The 19,129-nt window shown below is 47.6% G+C and overlaps 1 protein-coding gene across 1 annotated transcript in view; it reads left to right on the top strand.

Annotated features, from left to right (window-relative positions):
- The window catches only part of COL22A1 (collagen type XXII alpha 1 chain), a 381,540-nt gene that overhangs the window by 281,730 nt on the left and 80,681 nt on the right, over positions 1-19,129 (top strand). The window contains exons 25-32 of the mRNA XM_019528200.1: positions 7,703-7,756; positions 8,375-8,428; positions 9,363-9,416; positions 10,680-10,733; positions 11,175-11,219; positions 15,046-15,108; positions 16,068-16,121; positions 18,009-18,050. Of these exons, the coding sequence (XP_019383745.1) occupies positions 7,703-7,756; positions 8,375-8,428; positions 9,363-9,416; positions 10,680-10,733; positions 11,175-11,219; positions 15,046-15,108; positions 16,068-16,121; positions 18,009-18,050 (420 nt within the window). The remainder of the gene's footprint in view (positions 1-7,702; positions 7,757-8,374; positions 8,429-9,362; positions 9,417-10,679; positions 10,734-11,174; positions 11,220-15,045; positions 15,109-16,067; positions 16,122-18,008; positions 18,051-19,129) is intronic.

Here is a 19,129-nt window from a genome sequence, read left to right as displayed (position 1 = left end):
GGATTCAAACCATCTCAACAGTACTTACTGTTGGGAGGCAATGCTGAGTATCATCTTCAACAAGAGCTGTAGGGTCTGAGACCTCACTCATACTGCTGGGGCACAAGGGCCGTGATGAATATTTTGGTGTTTTTTCACTTGCTACTTGGCATTAATAGAAACCATTAAACGCAAAGAGGAGGGAGAGAGAGAGACACCTCAAGACATCCCAGGTTAGGACCTAAATATAGAATTAAATATAAACATAAATGTATAAAACTAAATCAAATATAAAGTTAAGCAAATGTTGTCTTGTGCTGAAGATAAGTCTCTGAGACAGGAGTGGCCAACTTATGGCATGTATGCCACAAGTAACATGGGAAGCTTTTGTGTGTGGCACACAGCAAAGGGGGGAGGAAATGAGGAGCGCGGCTTGACAATCACTTTGCTGGGGTCGTTTGACCCCAGTACTCTTTCCTGCCATGGCAGGGGTTCGGACTCGATGATCTGCTCAGGTCCCTTCCGACCCGACCAACTATGAACTTAGGCCAGGGAGCGGAAAGCAGATCAGGCAGGGAGAAAAGGGCTAGGGTCGAAAATCAGAGCAACAGATTAGGTAGGGAAGGGGCAGTGGAGTGGTACTTGGGGAAGCTGTGGGGCTAACTTGAGGCAGGCCTAAAAAAAAGTCCCTCCCCCACACTGCTCTATGAGAACTGGCATTGCCCAAAGCTGCCTTTATATCAAATTCTTATGGCTTCAGAGAGATTATCAATAATCTTTGTTCGGGAGTGGTGTTTTCTAAAATAATATTGGTTCTTCATTTTAACACACTGCTGGGATTCATAAGTGGAGGTCTGGTCCATTTAGGAATGATAAAACTAGCCCTTGAGTATGTTAGTCTGTTAGATAGGACACCTGGCCCTTTGTGTTCTGGCTTTTATTGTTGCAGACAAAAACTTTTCCTATATCCTCTTACTATTCAGTTTATAGGGCAGGATTGGAGCAGCAAAAGCACTTAAGTGCTGTAATGGAGCCTTCATAAAAACAGCTTGCAGAAGTAGGTGTAAAGAACTGGTAGCGACAACTATTTAGAGGCCTGCTCACTATACAGCCATACCTTGGAGATATTGCGGGTTCGGTTCCAGACCACTGCAATAAAGCGAATATTGCAATAAAGCAAGTCACACGAATTTTTTGGTTTCCCAGTGCATGTAAAAGTTATGTTTACACTATACTGTAGTCTATTAAGTGTGCAATAGCATTATGTCTAAAAAAACAATGTACATACCTTAATTAAAAAATACTTTATTGCTAAAAAATGCTAACCATCATCTGAGCCTTCAGTGAGTTGTAATCTTTTTGCTGGTGGAGGGTCTTGCCTCAATTTGTAAAAAACGCAATATCCGCAAAGTGCAATAAAGCGAAGCGCAATAAAACGAGGTATACGGCATAATAGACGGGCACTTTGTGATATATTTCACAAACTGGGAATCGGTGCAGTGGAGTGAGGCATGTGGGCTCTTCCACAAAACCAGAGTGGGGATAGCAAAGGGGCCTTATCCTTTACAGGGGGAATGGGAAACGGAGGAGGAGAAATGGAGGGAAAACACGGGCGAAAATGACCACAGATAGGATTGAGGAGGTTGTGTGAGTTCGAATGGCTCAAAAGAAAGGTGAAAACCAGCACAGACGTTAGAGATGAAAAAGACCCATTAGTGGGATCAGTGTTCATTTCATTATCACTGTATTGAGAATCAGGACATTTTTTTTACGTCTTAAAGGCCTTTCTTGCTATCTGAAAAAAAACTACCTGTCTCTGTTACATGGCTTAAGAATTTATCTGAATATTTCTCATGTTAGCAGAGGCTTTGCATGCCAACATGGAATATGTGATCTACAGGAAATAAATCTGTGCAGGCTTCATTTCCAGTGGCCTTTTTCTGGAGAGGCCATTACACTCCAGTGTGCATTACAGACAGCGCATTCATTCACCTCCTCCTGGAATTTGACCACTTTTTTTAATTTTTTTGCTGAAAAGTGATGTGGGCCAACCCTCCCTACTTAGTTTGCATTAACTGTGAAAGGAACTTACTCACTCCCACAGTTTCCTTAGGGCCTGGGCACATTGTTTGGTAATAGATTACATCAGCCTTTCAGCTGGTGTAAACAAGGAGAGGACCCATGATGAAAACCCTGCCAAAGGCCACATCAAAAGTTGCCCTGTCAGAGTGAGGATCCAAGTCTTCCACTTTGGCCATGCGGTCTAAGCTGCTGCACTCGCTCCCGCACCTTGCATTCCTTGACACTGTCAAGAATAATATCAATAGGAAGTTAGTGAAGGAGGAAAATCTCCTTTTCACTAGGAGCAAAAGAGCTGGGATATTACCCGTGCTGGATGGACTTGTGACACCAATGAACAAATGATAGAAACAAGTTGATTATAGAAGAGAAGCATCCTCTGTGCACCTTTCTAGCTTATGCAGCTGGTAGAGGCATCCCCACAGGCTGATCTGGGCAAACCTAATTTTGATTGCTACATTCGCATCTCCAAAAGAGTGAACTTGTTGTATCCATTTGTAGCGGGTCCTGTGATGAGGTGGCCAAGTCACCCCCGCACATCCTTGCTTACTCCCTCCTTGCCTTTCAGGGTCCCACCCTCTTGTCTCTTCTGCCACGTCTTGGTGCTATATTTGGGCAAGGAGGCTGCCCCTAGAAGGTGGGGGGAGGAGGAGGCTGCTTTGCATCTTAGGCTCTTGTCTGGGCACTTCATCCCCCTGGTCTCACCCACATGGGGCCTCTGAGGTCCCTGGTCTCACCCATGCGGGCTCTGAGCCCCTAGGTCCCTAGCACCAGGCTAGGCTGCCTTTGCTGTTAGCAGTATTGCTATATCAGCATCTGCCCTCTGGGTCCCTGACCCCAGGCTGGGCTGCCTGTCCCTTCTACTACTTGATCCTTCTCTGCAGGGTTTGGGACTTAAGGTGTTCCTGGCACCCTTCTTGGTGCCCACCTACAGCCACAACTCAATCCTCCAGTATTTAATCAAAAAGAAAAAATATGAGTATCTACTCTCAAATAAAAGGCCCCTCCAATCCTGGGTCAACACCACACCATGGCAATGAGCTACAACACAAGTCCCCAAAATACATATTTTCTGCTGTTTGGTGATGCAGGGGCTTTCTTGTAGCTTCCCTGCAGTATGAAGTCCTTGCTCCTTGTCCAGTGAAGCTCAGCTCCTCTCCTCCCTGGAGCTCTGCTTCCTGCAGCTTGCAGGGCAAGTTATCCATCCTAGGAAGAAGAGACAGCCCTGGTGAACATTTTGATGCCCAAGAAAGTCAATTGCTTTTACAATGGTTTCAGGTTTTAAGAACAGGGACTGGGGCATAAGAATAGGCAGTGTATCTATAAAGTAAAACAGGTTTGCTGTAAGCAGCATAGCAGAAGGGAGGGCCTTAATAGTGACTTGAATATGAACAGGATAGGATGGATTTTATGAATGTGACCACGACTGCTTCACACCAAAGAGCAATTAATGCAATCCAGCCTGCAGAGAGTAACAAATCTAGCAGGAAAAGCGGTAGCAGCATGCAACCCCCACAAGCTGTGCTGCAGAGATGTCTGGCACTGCCCATGGTGTCAAGGAGGTGTCCTGAAACAGTGCTGTTCCCGGGGAGCCCTGGCAATGAAATAGTCCACCGGCTTCCTGCAGGCAAGACTTCTGTCAGCGTAGCCGTCCTCCCATCACTGCAGCTTTGTGGATTTCACGCACCTGTTCCCAGAGAAGGGTACTGGTCTGCTTGCACTTCATCAATCTCAGTTATTGTATGTCTTGGGAGACTTTTGCCTCCAAAGTTCCCCGGAGATGGATATCCTGCTCAGCCTTGTTTTCAAGAGAAAAAAGATTGGAATGATTTATTGGCAGCAATTAAAAAGCATGGTTAGACGGTGAAACTTCTTGCTGCAGAAGGCGGTTGGGTTCTTGGCATCAACACTTCTGTAGCTTGCAGGAATATCCAGAATATGTTTCAATGAAGGTTTTAAAAGGCCTCTGAGGGAATATGAAACCTCATGTTTGGGGTTTACAATGATTGCTGGCTAGCTGGGATTAGAGACAGACTTCCTGGGGGAAGAGAGAGATTGTCTCATGCATATTCTATGGGGCTTCTCCCACAGGGGCAGGCAATGTTTTTGGCTGGAGTGCTGAAAAAACTACAACATCTACCTTGTAAGGTACTGGCATGCCAGAAAAACAAAACCAGGGCAGGGGGTGCATGGCAGAATACACTGCATATTAACATAGTTAATAATCATAAATGTTGCCTTTTCTGGTAAATACTAGGTTTTACAAAAATTCTGAAACCTGGTGACAATAAATAAAACTTCACATGCTACCTTTGTTTTTCCTGTAGTCTTTTTAGTTAAGCATGTGGTGATGAGAGACAGAGAAAAAGAAAAAAGAGAAGACAAACAAAAAAGAGAACAAAGGAGAGAGAGAGAAAAGGAGAAAAGAGAGAAAAAAGAAAGAGAAAGAGAGAAATAAAAAAGGGGAGAGGAAAAGAAGAAAGAAAAAGGAGAGAAAAAGAGAAGAGAGACAGAGAAAAAAGAAAAAGAGGGAAAGAAAGATGAAAAGAGAAAGGAGAAAGAGAAAAAGAGGAGACAAAAAAAGAGGAGAGAGAGAAAGAAAAGAGAAAAAACTGAAAAAGAGAAAGAGGGTGGGTCCCTTGCTCTCCCACAGCTACCGGCTGTGGCTCCAGCCCACTGATCCAGGGCAGTGTCCAGCGGAGGGAGGCAGCGACACCCCAGCAGCAGCCGCCAGGGCCGAGGCACTCAAGCCTCCCCGATGGTCCTGGAGCAGGGGAAGCCCAGGCCCAGGGCTGAGAGGGAGGGCCCAGCCGGGGCTTGGGCAGATAGACACCCCATCTACCAGGGTGGCGGCAGCATCAGGGTGCTGAGCACCCGGGCTGGGCACTTGGGACAGGGTCCAGGCAATGCAGGGAGAAGGCATGGAGGGAGGCACTGTGGCCAGCTTGGCTGGGCCCTTGGGAAGGCAGCAGCCAGAGGAGAGAGGGGGCCAGGTGGGAAGCAGGCACTGCCCCGGGGCTCCACAGACTTGAGCCGTGGCAGGCGGGCGGGGGCGCCCAGCGGCATCTGAGGTGGGACCCAGCCTGAGCCGGCCCACAGGGATGGACTACCACCACCCTGCCCACAAAGGGTTGCTGCCTGGCCGAGGCAGGATGCCGGGCTCAGGAGGCATGCCGGGGAAAATATCTTCTTGTGCCGCTTTCTATTTAGTTTGGACTGAGCAAAAACGGAGAGACCTACAAGTAGTAATAAGGATTATTTTTTCCTCTCGTTCTGCTTCCACTCCCCACAAGAGTTTCTCCTTTTACCATCTTTTGTGTATCTTCCTTGCAGTCTTCTCCTTGTGCTTTCATCCACACCGCTCCTTCATCTGGGACCCTCTCCCCTTGTTTGCCATTGCTATTCCCTCCTCTTATTCATATCTTCCCAACCCTGCTGAGGGGCCTTTCAGAAATTACTGCAGATGGAGAATTTCAGTGGTCTGCCAGAATGGCACTATCATCCCGAACCCCCTCCCCACTGCCCATGTCCTCTCTTATCCACTTTTTTGGGCCTGATCCTGCTATTTCCATTTGTCATTGGCTTCTGCAAGGGTGGGACCAGTTCCTTTTTCTGCCTGCAACCCCGAGGCTGGCATTTCCTCGAATACCAGCCTCTTCACTTCCCATGTTTCTTAATCTCCTGATCTCTTGAACAGTGCATGTTTTAGTGCTTGTGTGGCCACTGTGATTTGGGAAGTACCAATACAGGAAAGAAGGTTTGGCAGTATCTTTTATTAGACCAACATTATAGCTGGGAGAGACAGACTTGTGGACACAAAATGTCCTTCCCCAGGAAGCTTCATGTGTCTTTTGTTCCTTTTAATAGTACATGTACTTTGTCTCTGACCCTGGGATGATTTGGAGTCTTCTTTACATTCGATTTCTCTCTTGCTAACATAGGTAGGCATAGACATTGCTAGCATAGACATTATGTCCTGGCCAGGGCTGTCACCTGACTAGTACAATCAAGGGGTTCCCATGTCGGTAAGGTGCAGGTGACTCGTGGCATCTCAGCCCCCCAGAGATGGGTTTTCTGCTTAGCCATGTGTTACACCAACGTAGTCAGTGTAAACTGGGGCTGCATTCATGTCTCCTCTTTGATCTAGATAGCATTATTAAAAGTAGACTATATATCTATAGTTACATTAAAAGTAGACTATATGTCTATAGCCAGCCATGGGAGGCTAACCCGGTCCCATTTCTGGTTACTCGGCCCCCTCTATTGGTCAGATACTCGCATTATTTTCAGATGCCTCTTCGGCAGTGCGCTCGAACACTGCATTTTAGTATGCCCTCATCTAAACCACAGGATGACGAGCATCTCCTCATCCTTCATTCTTGCCACCCCCAAAGTGTTCCCCGACCACCTCATGCCTTTAAATAAATAAATAAAAGGTATAATATTGATCTGTGACCAGCAATTTTGAAGTCACAGACTCTGCAACCTGTGCTGTTGACTACTGACACTGCCAGGATTCCTTGGCTAAGGTGCTGATGCATCCTTTTTTGTTCTTGTACCTGAGTTTTACTTCCATTTAATTCCTTACACAAGTGTTCAAAATAAAAGACTTGGAGCTGCCCGCAAAATCATGCTGCGAAGCTTTTACGGCTCGGTCATCGGTCCTTTGCTGACATCCTTTGTTGTATTATTTGCCTAGACCCCAATCCAGGAAGCTCTCAGTTTTAAACCATGTGCATTGAAATCACACCCTGCATCTTCAGTAGAAGCTGCAACACTTTAACTATCTAGCAACTTATTTAAGTCTATTAACGAGAGATGCAAGTGTCTTACTTTAAGGACCTCTATTTGACAATTTGGACCAGCACTCTTTCCAGCTCAGGATTGCTTGCCTTTGCTAAAATGAGGGATATCGAGTCAGAAATTTTCCCAAAGGGTACTGTTGGAATCTCTATTGCTCTAATCCATTAAAACTAAATGATGCAAAAACTGGCTGATCCATGGCAGGCAACATTGTACTGGCAACGGGATGGACAAGATGAACTGAGTGAGCATTTCCATGTCCAACTTGTATAATGTACTGAGGCCACTTGATACACAGTCTGGGCTTTCACATAGTCTACCCAAATGCCTCATTTTCGAAGATAAGTAGATGGAATTGAATTTAGGAGAAACTCCCCCCTCCCCCCCCCACAATTTCCTACATTCGTGATTTCAGAAGAATCTGTCTGCAGAAGCAGATCATTTGTTCATTTTCTTTGAAAGCAGCATTGAGCAGGATGGAATTAGGCTGGATGCCATATGAATGTTTCATGGGACAAACTTTGCTTGGCGGGTTAGCATCGATTGCTGTAGACTCATTGCTTGTAGCAGAGCCCAGGCCAGAGTTCATCCCACAGGGATGGTAATTAGCAGCAGAAGAGGCTGCCTGTGAAACGCAGGTAATTCTGTTCAGCTCGAGAACGCAGGCTCCCTGAGAACTCAGTCCTGGCATCTTTCCTGTTGTGATGGAGGTAAATGAAATGGAAAAAAAAAAAGGATGCGGTTTGTGCAGAGTTATGTTTCCCTGAACAGAGTCCCTGCGTGCAGGCCGAGGTTGCGTGTTGGTGCGCTTGATAAAACATTGTTCTTTCTCCCTCTTCAGGGTCCCCCAGGGCCTCCTGGCAGTGCTGGTCCCCGTGGCATTCCTGGTGCTCCAGTAAGAAACCTTGCTTGGCTTTGGTTTTACTTTACAGGGGAAAGGGATAGTGGTTTGAAGGTAAGGGTGTGCTATGCCTATGCTGCCTTGGTATGGCAATGACAGGGAGCATTGCATTGCCACATGAAGTCCCTGCTCTGTGCAAACCAGCTGCGTTGGCATGGTCCCAGCATGGCACAGATGTGGCTACACCACTTCCACTTCAGGAGGCAGTGCCCACAGAGGGGTCCCAGAGCATCACAGCAATGATGCCTAGCACCGTACTGAAATGGGAGAGAATGCACTCTTGCTCCTCTTGATGTTAATGAGAGTTGGTGGGCCCTCGGCTAAGGATGTATTCTCATTTACGCTTTTTCACAGAGAGGCAATGTTTGGCCTCAGGTAGTGGTTCTCAACATCCATCATTATATTTGCCTTAAATACCAACTCTTGCAACTCCAGACTTCATTAACACCTCCACTGGTTTCCTAAGGTAGAAACATGCCATTGCAGGTGGGGGAATTGTGTTGATCGGGTTGAGTGAAAATCAGTAAGCTGCAATGGGGGAAAGGGCACGAACGTCACTTGGTTGCTGTGGGTCAGAACCATTAATGCTTCTCTGCTATGGCTGCATTTTAGGGATTGCCCGGAGAGCTTGGTGTTTCAGGAAAACCTGGCCTTCCAGGACCCCCTGTAAGTTGTAAGCAGCTTATTTCATCTCCTTTCTGTGATTGGTGATTGTGTGTGTGCGTGTCCTGAATAGGAAGGCAAGAGCCTTTGTTCCCCTGCCATTGGGTTGTTAACATAAAAGCTTTTAATGAGCCCATTAAGAGCACTTCCTCCTTTAATTTAAGCATTAGAGCTGTAGGGTTTTAGTGTGTGACATCCTGGCTTTAAACACCACTGTTGATGAAACCAGGGCTCAGGAACCTTTTACACAGGTACAGCTGGGATTTGGGTACATGGATACCTTTGAATTGGCATATGAATTGAAACAACATCTCCAACTTTGAAGGGTAAAGCCATTTCTGTTGGCTGCTTAATGCCAAGGCAGATCAATTCGGATGTAATTGGCTTTAATGGGCACCTCCCACAACCTCTTAACATTCGTTATCGGCTGTATAAGCAACTGACATTCAGAAAGAGGACGATGTTTCCCCTACTTCTGTAATACATTAGGGACATAATTTTCATCTGGCTCCTGCCAGCTGATGGTTTAATGCAGATAAGATAGATTGTATAGTTAATGAATTACTGGCACTTAAAGAAGGCAGACTTTTTTCTATCCTCGCAGGCAGAAGAGACTGGGAAGAGATAAGTAAAGATGCCATCTCTAAATTTACTTAAGAATCAAGTAATTTATAGTCTTTAATATGCCTGTGCGCTCTTCTTTTTCTGTAGCTACAGTGACATCCAGTGGCCTCTGGCTGGGATTGCTTTATGGGATTGGTTTAGTAAACTTGAGTGTTGCCTGACTCCCTCCGGGGTTCTGCTGTCCTTTCGATCAGGGTAAAAGATGGCTGCAGGAGGTCACATGTTCAGACCTGATAGCTAGACGGTGGACAAGATGTCACTTCAAACCATCTGAAGAAGGGTGCCTCCAGCTAATCATTTTTCCCTTGTCTAGGGCTTGCCTGGCAAAGATGGATTAAATGGTCTACCTGGACTTCTGGGTCAAAAGGCAAGTGGCAACAACATGTGTTCACATCACACTAGCTCCCTCCCTTCCCAACTGTGCAGAGTGACAGATGGGCCCAAGTCAGGTACTCATTTGTCCTATTTCACTCCACTGAGCCTTGAGGTACTACTTCATGGAAAGACTTTGCAGGTATTTTATCTGGCTGGCTGGAGCATAGTGTATTGTTCAAGCACACGCATAACACATAGGGCCTCCAGGGCCCAGAGGGGCTAGAAAGATGGTGCATTAATTCCTTTAATCTCCTACTAGGCTACGTGAAAGGCAAACACAGCTTTTAACCCTTCCCTAGCTATTTTGCCCTGTTGGAGGGATCGAGCACAACAGGAAAACTACAATGAATGCTACAAGTGAAGATGGGTTTAGAAAGCAGCTTCCCTTCTTCTGACTTGCTATTGCAGGGAAATGGCAGTGAGTCTCCAGACTTAGTGTCCTCAGGTGGGTCACCACGGATGCTGCTTCAATAAAATAAAGGAAAGGGCCCTACTCCAGCTCTAACAGCCAGAGCCAGAGGAGCAGCAAGTGCATCCCCACAAGGGGTAGGTGGAAGCATTATGAATACCATAGCCAGGAGCAGACTGTACGATCACGAACATGCCCAGTACCTAGTGCCTTGCTGGCATTGTGTGTGTGCTGCAGGAGGACACTGAAATCATTGCTTCCCATGCATGAATGCACTGGGATTGATCCACCCTGGGGTCCCTAATCCATTCCCTGCTCCAAGATATCCCTGGAAGGCAGCCGAGCTTTGTTCTTAAGTGCATCTCAGCAGCCTTTCACTTAGCACTACTGTCACCTGGCTTCTGAGATGAGATTTAAGCTATTAGCCTCTTGGACCGATAAGCGGGATCTAAGCCCTCCCCAATGTATTGAGTTTTTTAGCAATCCGTGGGCAAATCCGCTTTCACACTGTGCAGGCACAAGGAAAACTGTGTATGTTTGTCATTCTGGTTCACAAACTATGGTACAACAAGGCTTGAGGTTACAAAAGGAAATTTGGCCTGGGGTTTCAGAATGGGGTTGAATCACTTCTGGGATTCAGTAAACTAATATTTTTAGAGTTGAGAAGACATGCCAGGATTGCACGCATGCATGCACACACCTACATACACACACGTACATATGTGCATGGGTCATTGTTACTAGAAATATGACCCTTAGCACTCCCCTCACAAACTTCTCTCTGCAAATATGGCGAGCTGCTGGAAGAAGTAGTCCTTTGTTAACCTTCATTTATGTTCCCTACAGGGAGAACAAGGAGAAAAGGGAGAGGAAGGCTCTTCTGGACAAGCTGGTCCCAAGGTAGGGAAGGAATCCCACTTCAGGCAACTTGCTATCAATATGAATCAGGTTTGGCAAGGCCTGATGCTGATTTTACTTCCCCTGGCATCTGTTTGCTGAAGTCAGTGGAGTGACATGCTTATGAGCTGGGGCAAGGAGGAAGAGTAGGTGCCATGTGTGTCTGGGTACAATTTATTTTGGCATAAGGTGTCATTAAAAATGCAGCTGGGCCCAACCCACAACGTGGGGGCTGATGCGTGCTTCCAAAGCATTGTGGGGTTGATTGGTGATGCACATTGGATCACCATGCTTTAGGCCCTGAAAGGGGACCAGTTTTCAGAGGGAGGCAGGAGAGGTGCATCCACTGTACAGCGATGTGGGACGCAACATAGTGACTGGAAGGCATTGTCGAGAGAGCTGTAGGGTCCTTGCTATGTTAATGGGATTCTTCTTTCTTACTAGGGCGACACAGGGGGTCGTGGCCTGCCGGGTCTACCAGGTGAACAGGTGAGTGGCCCAAATTGCCTTAACAAAGCTATCTGCCAGAGTAGTATATAGGGACTATAAATGAGCATAGGGCCTTTAGCCAGTACCAAGAAAAGCAACACTCATGTGACTCTAACTGAAGACCAATAGCCTACCAACTAATCAAGTTCTTGGTCAGCCAAAATATGGTGAAAGCTCTGTATTAACTGCACTGTAGCTAAGCACGCTGTACCTCCTGGATGGTGTGGTCTTGCTCCTGATGGATGAGAAAAAGGAGAGGCAGAGAGGCTTTGTGAGATGTGCCTCCTCCCCTGGATGCATGGCACCGATGCAGAGCAGTGCTGATGCTTCTGAGAGACAGGGCCCTCTTTATAACTGCATGATACCAGGGAAGGGCAGTGGTGTTTGTTTGATCTCTAAATATCATAGTAGTGAAAAAAAGTATGCGTTAGGGAAAGAATCCCAGCTACGAGGTTGCTTGAAGAGCTTAGAGGCAGCCAAGGTGTCCAGCTCTACCCTATCCTTTGGGTCTGGGCTACTCTGAAACCACTTGCACGCAGGATCGCTCGTAGCAGAGCCCCTCATGCAGCACAGGGCAGTGGGGGGCAGTGGGGATTGCCCCCCTGCCTGGCAGCAGCCATGGGGGCTTTTTTTTAAAGAGCCAGGAGCTGGGGAAGCCATGGGGGGGTACTCAGGGGGTTGGGGGAGCAGGCCTGGCAGGGGTCCCCCCATGGTCTCCCCCTCCCTTGTTCCCTACTTACCAGCATGGTGGAGTCCAGGTCCAGCTCCCTGCTCAGGAGGAAATGACTTCTGACAAATGAAGAAAACTCAGACAAAACATAGCCCCTCTAACGCTCTGCATCCGGTGCTAGGCATGGTTTTCACACTCACGCATCCCTCCTAATCCCCCTGACTAGGTGCGGGATCTCACAGTAGTCCCGGCTTTCTCTGGACAATATCCCCAAGGACAAGAATCCCTCCAGGTTCTCTATTTTCGGGCTCCAGCATCTTCTCCCTATGTTCCTGATTATCTGGGTTGCTGGGGCTGGAGAGTTTTCTCTGTCCAGCTCAGCTGCCCAGGCCCACTGACGCTGCAGGCTGTGATGGTTTTATTCCATCTTCCCCTGCACGCCCACCTATGCGCAGGGAGCACGTGCTCTTAAAATGGAGAGGCGGCGGTGCAGATCTGGTGCCTGCAGGTAAGTTATGCCCATCATTAGCCTTTACCAGGTTAGTCTCCCCTATGGGCTGAGGCCACTTGGAGTGGGCTTCACCCCTCCCATGGTGCACTCAGCCCCCTTGCCATGTTACACGGCAACACTCATCTCAAATGTATTAATTGCTCCAGGGTTCAGAGCAATTAATAAAAGTTGCAAACACCTATTTTGTTCAAAAGCCTCTCAAAAACACAGTACTGAACGTATACAGATTGCAAGGTCTAGGCCCTGTGCCTCTTGGCTGCCTCAGTCTCTCCCTGCACACACTAACCTTTCTGCCTGAGTGATGCCTTTCCTTTCCCTAACCACCTAATCAGTAGTATATTGCAGACAACTGCCCTTCTCTGGCTTCAAAGAGCCTTGCATTAATTGACATTCATAACTAATTCACACACTAAAGAAGAACTGCCAGGGCAGTCGGCTCGGTCAGCAATCAGGTGCAGACAACAAACAAATTAAATCACTGAAGTAGCCCAGAGTCTGACCAATCCCACAACACATGTCCTAGCCCCAAAGAGCACACTTCTCCTTCTCCCCAAGTTAATCAGTAGCAATAAAAATAAATCACCTTTGGTGTACACCAGCTGGCTAGCAACTTTGATGTCTCTGCTGCCTTGGTCTCTCCAGCTGTGTAAGCTGTGCTTCACCATGAATCAGACCCCTGGGTCTATTCCTTAGCCTCACGACAGAAGAAAATTCATGCTGCTCTTGTTGTTTCATGGTGATGGAGGGCTCTGTGTCTTTTTCAACATGTCTTTTAAAGCATTCATTTACCTAAGGAGAAGAGGAGGGAGAAATACCAGCCAGACTACAGGACCTTCTCCCCTCTTTGCCCAGCTCCAGGCCTCCCACCAACTGGGTGTTATCACAAAAGAGCTGAGGTGCTCCCATATCTCAGTGGTTCTCAACCTAGTTAGACTAGAGGACCCCCTTGGTAGACTCAAGTACCCCTCAGGAAATGCCATTTCTTACTTTTCACTCACTTTTTTGACTAGGAAAAATAATAGAACAAGCCTTCTGTTGCAAAGCACTCAGGAAGCCCCCAACAGACCAGAATGGCTTTCACTCGATTATGGCTTCCTATTTGAAATCTTTGGGTTTATCCTCTCTGGGTGACTCATGCTTGCCCACCTAAAAGTGCTAGCATTGCGTAGCACCCTTGAAAGGATCTCAAGGCACCCCAAGGTGCTGAACCATGCCATAACTGCCATACCATAAGGAAGCTGTATAATGGGAGAGACCCTTCCCATGGGGGCCATGTGAAGGGTGCCTGGCCTGAACCTGCTTGCTCCTCTTGCAGAGGGGTTTCCACCTGCATCCTGCCAGTTTTTCTCTGCTGCTGCTTTTCCCATTTTGTACTCGCCTTCTAAATGAACCCAATATATGCCTTTACTTTGATATGCAGTCAGACCCACTGCAGCCCTGCCTGGCATTGAGCCCCGTAGCCTGGATGTCAGCTTCAATGTTGACTGCTCTCTCGGTCCTCACACCCAGACTATGTCTAACTTTACTATCTTTTCTGCACAGCCTATAAGATACTGTCTTCCTCATTTGGCCAGTAAAAAAAACATCTTGCTCAGACCCTTATTCTCTGGCAACCCTGTTTCTGCAGCATCTTTTTCTCTGGCTTTGGCAAACTGTGAAGCATTTCAAACAGTGCTGTACTATCAGGCTCTGAGCCTCTGACTTGGACTACATCCCTCTCTTGGCATCCTTGCAGTACCTCTCCTTCTCTGCTGCATCAGATATATGCCCCTTGCTTTCCTCTGCAAGGCCATTTATCATTTTCTGTGTTTCCCTAATGCTTGGAAGAGCTTCCTTCTAACATCCCCAAAGCCATTCAGTTGCTTTCCTTCCAACCTCCCCTTCGCTCAAGTAGCAAGACTCTGGTGTATCCTTCTGACCATTGCTGCCCCATTGGTTCCCCATAGTTCCCCATCCATCTGTGACCAGCTACTGTTCGGGGCTCTAGATTGTAAGCTGCTTGGGTCAGGGACCATTACTTTGTTCTGCATTTGTACAGCACTGAGCACAAAGTTGTCTTGGCACTGGGAAAATGTATGAAATTGAGGATGATACAATCATTCTGCACAAATCCACTTCCAAGCCTACTTCCCATGTCAGGCGAGTTAAAGGAAAAGTGCCCCAATAATTAAACGTATTGGTCATGTTGCGTCACAGAATAGGAGGTCATGGAAGTGTTGCCATGTACCAGCCTTGTTTTTGGATGCAGCGCTTAGTAGCATGCCAGCTGCAGTGTGACTTTGGGGCAAGTCCAAAAGGAGCTTTGACTTCTACGATCGGGAGGACAATCAGGTTGGTAGTTCTCAGTAAGCCGTCCTCCAGCTCTCTGCCAATGGCACGTTCCTGCTCTGGCTGTAACACTGCAAAAAGATGATAAATCTGAACTGGACTGGAGTCTTCCCAGTTTAGAGGACGTGTGCCACTGGCTGGCCAAATGGGGGAATCAGGACCACGAGATTTATATCAGAGTAACAAAAAACCCCAGAATTTAGCCAGGTTTTCTGCCTCCTTGTTTATTAAGTTTGAGGTGGATTCATGGACATCTTGCTGGGGCAGGGGAAACATGTCCCCCAGGTTTTATACACTACTCTTTCTCACTCTATCAGGGTGAAGCAGGGCTTCCTGGACTCCAGGGCTTACCTGGACCAAGAGGAGAGAAGGGAAACCAGGTGAGTGATTTTGAGATGCTGCTCAGGTGCACCAGGAGCATTTGATCTGTCTTTCTTTTCCCTCCTGATACGCTTTTTGTGGTGAACATCTGAAAAACTTCTGGAAATCATGGCAGCTGCTCACCACCCCACCTCCCTGCAGCTATGGAGATGGCTAATGAGCCATCTATCACAGTGCCAGCAGGTCCGTGCAAATGTGAGGGGACTTACATCGAACACAAAGATCTTATTAATTGCAGGGTGTTGGCGGGTGGGGAGAGAAGCATCCCACCACACTGAAGAAGAAACAGAATGAGATTTCCAGATAGCACCAGAACGATTAAGCATTATGAGCCCCAGTGACAACCCAGGGGACTTTTGCTTCGACATCTCACTTACCATCTTCTTCATGAATGATTGTGTATATCTGGGTGGGTAGGGCATAACATCAGTGGGAAATTAGCAGTTGACTCTATTGGTTGCTGGACGTTACAAATACCAGAAATTATAATGTAGGGCCAGAAGGGCCTGTAAGAGGTCACCTAGTGCATCCCCCTGCTCGGAGGCAGGGTATGTGCAGCTAGTATACCCATGAGCAAAGCAGTAAGCTACTCGTCATAGTCCTTCATCCTACTGCCTCATGTTCTAGCGGACACCAAGAGTCTGCATTTTCTGTAGATGTTGCAGGCATTCATACTTGTTATCTGCAAGCTGGCTTAAGGTTATAGTTTGCATTTCCATGAACTAAGCCCCAGATTATCATCTTTGGAAGATTGCATGTCTTTCTGTGAGTTAATCTCAAGGCATTATTTGAATGTATTGCAGCTGGGAAGACAGGTAGGATTCAACAACAGTATGAAATATGACATATTTAAGATTCAACAACAGTATGAAATATGACATGGGTGGTGGTGCAGTAGCAGAGATTGCTTCGGGTAACACCATGATGTGCACATTTCTTGTTTGTTCTTTGCATTTAGGGTGAAAGGGGAAGAGAGGGACTCCCTGGACAGCAAGGTGAAAGAGGTGAAAAGGTGAGTACCGGATGATGTAGATCCCTTAAAACAAGAAAGGAAGAGGAACAAGAAGGGGTGAGATGGTAGGGCATTGTACATCTGACACAGGTGGGGTCTAGGAGCAACGTGACCTAAGTTGTGGCATCAAGGAAAAAGAGTGTGGTGGAGGCATGCAGGTGAGCCAGATGAAAAAAAGCCAATGTGGTGATCGTGCTACAGACAGTAAGTGGGACACTTCTGTTTATCTACTAGTTGTGGAAAGAAATGGGGAAGATTTGAAGAAATGGAAAGGCAACGTGCTTAGAAAGGGCATCTTTTCATAAAGCGCACCACCTTTGGCATTCGTTGTCCCAAGATATGAGAGCCAGCACCTTACTAGCAGTCCAAAAAGGCCATTGTGGTGATGATAAAATTGAGACTGGCCAGAGTTACAGCTGGAGGTTATAATGTACTAGAACAACAGTCAACAATATTTTCTAGCAGCGCACTAGAATAACTCAGCTCAGGTCCAAGGTGGGCCGGTGCTTAGACCTGGATGCTTCCAGCACTGCTGCCACTTCTGCCGGCAGTGGCATAGATAAAGCCCCCTTGCCATTGCCTGGTGTTGGCATGAGCAACCCCCTCCCATCTCCTTTCCCCACTCCTCTGCTACCAGACCGTGGCTGAAAACCTCAGCTCCGCAGGCTGTGAGGGCTGGATCCAGCCTGCAGCCGCCGGTTGGCAACCCGTTGTAAAAGATATAAATGCTCACGTTATAGGGTATGACTACATTGACTCCCTGGTAGCTTAAATAAATTCTCTGGTCATGTCTCACCATTTTTTTTTCCCTGCAGACAGGTTAATTATCCATTAGTAGTGCCAGGTACTTTTTCTGCTGATAAAACACAGAGTAGCTTCTGAGGCATCTGGTATTAGCCAGTGATAGACAGGTTACTGGATCAGCTGAACCAGCTTTGCAATGCATTATGGTAATTCCTATGTCCCAATGGCAAACCTGGTGTCATTTGCTTTCTTATTGTACAGTTAAGTTCATTAGGGGTAATGAGCAAAACACAATGGCACACTACTCTGCAGTGATTCAGAGACACAAACCAACCATAAAACTGGTGACCTGCAACTCTTCAGCACAGGTGCAGCTTATAAAAGAAGCTGGACTCCGTATCTGGCTAACAGAAGTAAAGCCATGCAGTCTGCTGGGGCCGGGTCCACATGAACAAGGGCATGCATGGGCAGCGGCACAAATAATAGCGGCACAAATTTGCACCTCTACTTTATGCCGCAGTGCATGCCCCTGCCCGTGTGCTTTGCAGTGGGACACGTTGTCCCAGTGCTTTGTGTGCTGCAGGGGGTGCTGGCTGGGGCTCCCCTGCACTGAGGCATCTTTTGCCTTGGCCAGCTAGAAAGTGGCAAGTGTAGATGGGGGGAACAGGCAGCCCAGGGCTACCGCTTCCCCATCTCTGTGCACTGCAAACCCCAGTGCTGAGGCACCCTGGGCCCCTGCCAGCCAGGGAGTTGCACGCAGAGATGGAGACCCCCTGTCTTAGTTCAAGTGCCCTCGCTGCCATTTTGAAGCTCAGGGCTGCTAATACACAAGATGCTGCAGCACTTTACTTAGAGCAGCTCCCAGAGCCGCTCCCATTAAAGCACCCCCATCCCCATCCCCGGCGCACATGTAAAAGTGCCCCACAGTACATTATTGAACCTCTGCAGTCCTGTTTAGAGGTTCTGGCCAAGGGCACTGGAAAAGACTTCCATGTATCAGACAAGCTGAAAAAACCTCGCTTGTGCAGGTCTCATCTGGTGTAGCTGTAGATGTTGCTCTGTTGTAGATGTTGTCATTGCTTTGTATTTTACCCTGCTTCCCTTTGGTTTCTTTAATACCATTCCCCTCTCTGGCTCCCCTAGGGCGATGTGGGTTCTCCTGGTCCCCCTGGTCTGCCTGGAACTGTAAGTAATATTACAACCTTAGTTTATTATTTCCTGATAGCCTTGTACAGGTGAGCCCTGCTACAGCTTCATTAAGGGGTCACAGGTTTCCTGCGTTCTTGTGTACAGTGGTGTCACTTTAGCTGTGACGACTCCTTTTCACTGACATGTAGAGTAGGTATAGGGACCTATGTTTTGTGTCTACCCACAAGTGCAAAGAAAGGGATAAAATGTGTTACTACACTACTGGTTTTACATGGATACAGCAAAATGCTTTTATGCCCAGCAAGGGGGTGTTGTTGTCCATGATATCCTGGTGACTTCCTTGTGAAACCGTTTCATTGTCAGTATAGATCCCATAGGAAAAAGAAGCCGACCTTGAAGGGGGCATTGCCCTTTTCCAACTCTCAGTAATAAATGCTGAGTCTGTAGAAGTAGCAGAGTGTGGATTTCACTGTCTCACCAGCATGGATTTAGGCTACAGCTTGAAAATAATCTGACCTGGCTGTTTCCTAACCCCCTGAGCCCTTTCTGAGAGACTTCAGCAGTTATAGCACCATAATACGCTGGATCAGAGACCCCTTGTGCTCCCAAAAGCCATCCTTGACACAACAGAGTTAGTTTGCATTCAGAACTGGGTCCAGTGAGTAACCAAATCAGCCTGTCCAGTTTCCTTCCATTATTACAAGAGCACAAGGCAACCTCCTGTTGCTAGGAGTGCACCGATACAGATTTTTGGGGCTGATACCGTTAGCTGATTTTTAAGGAGGCATATCGGCTGATACCGATCTGATTTCTGATACAAGCCCAGCAGCTGGTAAGTCTGGTGTGTGTGGGGGGGGCAGATCAAGGCTCCCTGCTGTGAGAGGAGTAGGGCGGGGGCTGGGACAGGGACGGAGGCAAGTGTTGCCCAGCCAGGGTGGGGTGGGCACAGGATGGAGCCACAGCTCATCCCAGGGGCCCAGGGAGCTAGGGGGTGGCTCCTGCTGCTGTGTGCTGCTGGTCTGGTGGCTCATCTGGCGCTTGCCTGGTGGCTACCACCACTGCTCCCATTGCTTGTCTGGGAGAGCATGGAGGTGGGGAGGGCATGTGCCCCAGGT

The sequence above is a fragment of the Gavialis gangeticus genome, unplaced genomic scaffold (genome assembly GCF_001723915.1).
Source record: "Gavialis gangeticus isolate Ggan-Ray unplaced genomic scaffold, GavGan_comp1, whole genome shotgun sequence".
Classification (NCBI taxonomy): domain Eukaryota; kingdom Metazoa; phylum Chordata; order Crocodylia; family Gavialidae; genus Gavialis; species Gavialis gangeticus.
The sequence above is the reverse complement of the archived record's forward strand: the minus strand, read 5'-3'. Positions and strand labels throughout refer to the sequence as shown.